Source organism: Rhincodon typus, chromosome 28 (assembly GCF_021869965.1).
Source record: "Rhincodon typus isolate 14 chromosome 28, sRhiTyp1.1, whole genome shotgun sequence".
NCBI lineage: Eukaryota > Metazoa > Chordata > Chondrichthyes > Orectolobiformes > Rhincodontidae > Rhincodon > Rhincodon typus.
This window is the reverse complement of record NC_063359.1, coordinates 40,421,580-40,425,993: the sequence shown is the minus strand read 5'-3', so window position 1 is coordinate 40,425,993 and position 4,414 is coordinate 40,421,580. Positions and strand designations below refer to the sequence as shown.

The 4,414-nt window shown below is 45.6% G+C and overlaps 1 protein-coding gene across 1 annotated transcript; it reads right to left on the bottom strand.

Annotated features, from left to right (window-relative positions):
- Positions 1-1,510: 1,510 nt before the first annotated feature.
- LOC109938590 (mitochondrial-processing peptidase subunit alpha-like) lies at positions 1,511-4,367 on the bottom strand. Its single transcript, XM_020536963.2, has 4 exons — positions 4,264-4,367; positions 4,055-4,117; positions 3,407-3,551; positions 1,511-2,010 (listed from the first exon to the last, which is right to left on the bottom strand). Exons 1-4 carry the CDS (start codon positions 4,342-4,344, stop codon positions 1,841-1,843), a joined length of 459 nt encoding a protein of 152 aa, XP_020392552.1. The 5' UTR covers positions 4,345-4,367; the 3' UTR covers positions 1,511-1,840.
- Between the last annotated feature and the right edge of the window lie 47 nt (positions 4,368-4,414).

Here is a 4,414-nt window from a genome sequence, read left to right as displayed (position 1 = left end):
TCCCGCATTATTGTTGTTTTTGTTTCATAATTATGTTTTGACTTTCAGTATTTAGAAGACAGGTCATTTTCCAATGTTCATATTTTTTTAAAATGTGCTATCTCAATGTTGAGAAGCTTATGTCAAAATTATTTAAACCCTTGAAGAAACTGACTCTCACTGGGGTACGGGTCCAATGTATCGGTTTCTCACGTGAGCCTCAGTGGAGAATATCCCTGGAATATTGAACTCTTGGCATTGTCACAGCTTAGCAAGAGCATGTTCAGCCAAAACCTCCACACAGTTGCCAGACCATGACCAGCTAAAGAGCCTCTCTGCTGCAGCAGTGATGCCCAGTTTGGGTACCTGAATTATCAGTAATGAAGCATTTGATTGGTACTTTCAGCTGTATATCAGAGTGAGTGGAGCATACTGCTCACTCCAGCTGGAGGTTAGCCCACAATCAATTTTCCCTAAAAGCCTTGAACTGAATGATTAGTCTTTGTTACTCGCACACCTAGAAAAGACTGCTCTATTGATGATTGCACACTGACCTCAACAAACAGCTAGGATTTCAAACAGTTTTATTTGGATAGAGAAGTTTTAAATGGTATTGATGCTGTCAGAAACTCTTAACCAGAAAGGAGATTGTGGCAAATGTAAGTCAGTAGTTTGTGCTATGGGATTGCCCAAACTGTGAGCTGTCTGTCATGTTGTAGCTTCCTTGACTGGATAATGGCCACTGGGGAGATCAAACTCTGGCCATGTTAGACCATCAGGTGGCGAGAGGCCTGTAAGGGTCTCAGGGCACAGCCCATAGACCACCCCCCCCCCTGTTAAATCGGATTATTATTAAATGCAGCAACTCCCCCCCTCCTTCTTCCCGTTCTCTGTGCCCCCCCCCCCCCCCCCCCGCCCGCCCGCCCGCAACATAATCACAATCACAATCACCCTGGCTAGGGAACTTGGGGAGTTCACCCCAATCTGTGGGGTTCTAGCTTACAATTGGTATCTGAGAGGAGAGTGGAGATAGCTCCACCCAGGCACTGTGTCCAACAGCCCGGTCCAATCAGGGAGGCTGTGGCTGGAACAGGGTCTCAGTTACTCCCTCTCTGAAGCTACAATTGGTCAGGTTTCATACAGGACTCAAGTTACAAATCACTTGTGGCCCTCTTTCCAGGAGGGCCACACAATGGAGGTTTCTGTAACATCTGAACTTGTGGTTAATATAGAACACATTTTTATTTTGATTTCACTGACTTTTTGCAAGAAATAAATAATTTATAATAATTCTGGATGTTAACCACCACTGTTGATCTGAGCTGCAATGTGCAGTCATGTTCCCACTCTAGCTGCCTTCTCTTAGTTATAACACACTGTCTGTAAAAGGCAGGAACGTCTGTGATTAACAAGTGCAGAAACGGCTGGCATTCTTTAAAATTAATACATCATTATATGGGTATTACACATCTCCAATATGAAACAAAGTCCCAGGAGGGACATGGATTAAAGAAGAGGCCTTAGGCATTAGTACAATTAAAATTTATATAACTGGACAGAACGGTTTTGTGCATTAACACAGAATGATCACAGTCCAGGAGCTGGTGACTGTAGCAGCATCACAAATTAAAGACACGCGAATCATTTCAAAGCAGGTTTCATCTCACTATCTTGATATAATATCAAGTACATTAGACCACTTCTCACCCACACTGCGTTCTGCTCTTCTTCTGGTCTAGTTACACACAATTATTTCTCTCTCTGCTCACCATAAGCAGCTCACAGATACACAGTTACAAGATACCAGGACTTGAGGTGTAGTGTCTCTGTTCATCAGCTGGGGACCAGGAGAAGGCCCCACTCACCGGAACAGCCTGTAAATGCGGGGTAGACGACCGTCCTTGCTGGTCAGTGCGTGCTGAATGTGCTCATATGTTGGCAAATCGCTGAGGTCTCCTAGGGCTGCCACAGCCGGTTTGCTGCGTAACATTTTCGTTGTGACCCTCTTAATATCGTCTGCGCTTACCGCACCTGCAAACGCAAGGGGGTTTCCCCGTTAGATTGGTGAGCATGCCATCCTCACTGGGCTGTGACAGAGTCCCAGGAATATGGGAGCAGGAGAGATTTACTAGAACAGTTCCAGCAAGGAGGAGCTTCAGTGAATGTGGAGTGTCTGAAGAGGGTGAAACTGCTCTCCATCAAACAGAAAGGTTAAGTGGAGACTTAATTAAATGGAGATTTATAGAGTCATAAGAGTTATACAGCACAGAAACAGACCCTTCAGTCCAACTCATCCACACCGACTAGATATTCTAAACTGATCGAGTCCCATTTGGCCCATATCCTTCTAAACCCTTCCTATTCATATACACATCCAGATGCCTTTTATATGTTGTAATTGTACCAGCCTCCACCACTTCCTCTGGCAGGTCATTCCATACACACACCACCCTCTGTATAAAAAAACTTACTCCTCTTTGCCCTCTCACTTTAAACCTATGCCCTCTCCTTTTGGACTTTCCCCACTCTATCCATGCCCCTCATGATTTTATAAACCTCTATAAAGGTCACCCCTCAGCCTCTGATGCTCCAGAGGAAGAAGCCCCAGCCTATTCAACCTCTCCCTATAACTCAAACCCTCCAGTCCCAGCACCATCCTTACACATCTTTTCTGAATCCTCTCAAATTTAAGAGCATCCTTCCGATAGAACGGTGAACAGAATTGTATGCTGTGACCTTGTAAAAGTGGCCTCACCAATGTCCTGTACAACCACAACATGACATGCCAACTCCTAACTCAAATGTTCTGACCAGTGAAGGCAAGCATGCCAAATACCTTCTTCACCACCCTGTCTACCAGTGACTCCACTTTCAAGGAGCTGTGCACCTGCACCCCAGGTCTCTTTGTTCTGCAACACTCCCCAGGGCCCAACCATTAACTGTAAAAGTCCTGCCCTGATTTGCCTTTCCAAAATGCATTACCTCATATTTATCTAAATTAAACTGCTACGGAGTTTTGTTGGAGTAAATAAAGAGAAACTTTCCAGTGGCAGGACAGTTGGTAATAGGGGATAGCGGATTGAACAGAATCAGTAAAACAGTCCAAGAGGAGATGAGGAGGATTTATTTTGTGTAGTGTTGCTGTTGAATGTGCAAATTGAAAGGGCAGTGAAAGCAGATTCACCAGGAACTTTCAAAGGAGAATTGAATCAATACCTGAGGTGAGAAATTTTCAGGACTTAGAGGGAAAAGCACAGAAATTGAACAAATTAGAAATGTCTTTCAGAGATCCAGCACACCACAATGGACTGAGCAGTCTTTGGTGCTATAAGGTTGAAGGAGAGAGTGGCTCAGGCAGTGGATTAACTGGCATCTTAAAGACAGAATGAGCACAGTGCAGACAGACTCCTGTCTAATCTCTACTCACCAATCAGTGTGCAGAGCTCCTGAGGCAGTTTTCGGGTCCCTGTTGCAAGTACCTGCCGTCCAACATCCTCAAATATAACTGGACGTGACTCCAGGTTCATCATCAGCATCGACTTCAGCTGGGTCTTCGCTCGTTCCAGCTCCATCTGAGAACAAACAAACAGCAAATATCACTATGCAGCAAGAATACACACCCTCATTTCCCGTCGACACTATCCAATCACATACTCCCAGAACAACAGGGACAGCGCGGGGTTAGATACAGAGAAAAGCTCACTCTCTCTATCTAACACTCAGATTAGTAAAAGTCAGCTTGAGCTGTGGAACATTTAACAGTCAGGAGGGCAGATGTGGAACTGTCTCTCTCCAGAGAGACAATACCTTCTGCAGCAGCACAGCAGTATTGATCTGGATTAGATGCTGATGTTGCAACCGCGTGGATTAATGCAGGGATTGTCATAGCCACTGAGCTAGGGCTGGAAAGGCAAAGAGAATCCTGAAAGTAGCAGGAAGTCACTTTGCACCAAGGGCCCACCAGCACTTACAGTCACTCAGAATGGCCAGCAGTGTATATCACAATTCCTTGTGTCTGTCTGTCTCTATCTGTGCTGCCTATTTGACACAAGTATCGCACAAAATCTGCACTCACCTCTCCCACTGACCCGGTCATCATAATGAATTCCCGAGTGATAATCTCCACCATCTCCCTGACCTGTAACACCAGAGAAAACAATGGAGGTAAGTAGCTGAGCCAAAAATCACAGAGGACATAATAAAATGAAATGACAGGATCGGTTAGAGGGGTCAAATGATACAACGCAGCAGTCAGTTTATAAAAGGTAAGAGATGGAGCAGTACCTGTCGAGGATCAGCACTTGCATGTATACACAGGAGCCCAGTGTCCTCGTAGCTATGGTGATAGGCTGTGGCATTGTACATCCAGTGGTGTCTGAGGGTGGGTGGGTGGGGGGGGGGGGGGGGGGCGAACGTGGGGGCGGAGGAGCGGCGG

What these genes read in the sequence shown, in the direction of transcription:
- LOC109938590 (XM_020536963.2), bottom strand. Translation starts at nt 4,344, where the DNA reads ATGTACAATGCCACAGCCTATCACCATAGCTACGAGGACACTGGGCTC. An exon ending in CAAGTGCTGATCCTCGACAG is followed by an intron (nt 4,118 to 4,263) that starts GTACTGCTCCAT and finishes CTGGTGTTACAG; the next exon opens with GTCAGGGAGATGGTGGAGAT. An exon ending in GGAGCTCTGCACACTGATTG is followed by an intron (nt 2,011 to 3,406) that starts GTGAGTAGAGAT and finishes TTGCGTTTGCAG; the next exon opens with GTGCGGTAAGCGCAGACGAT.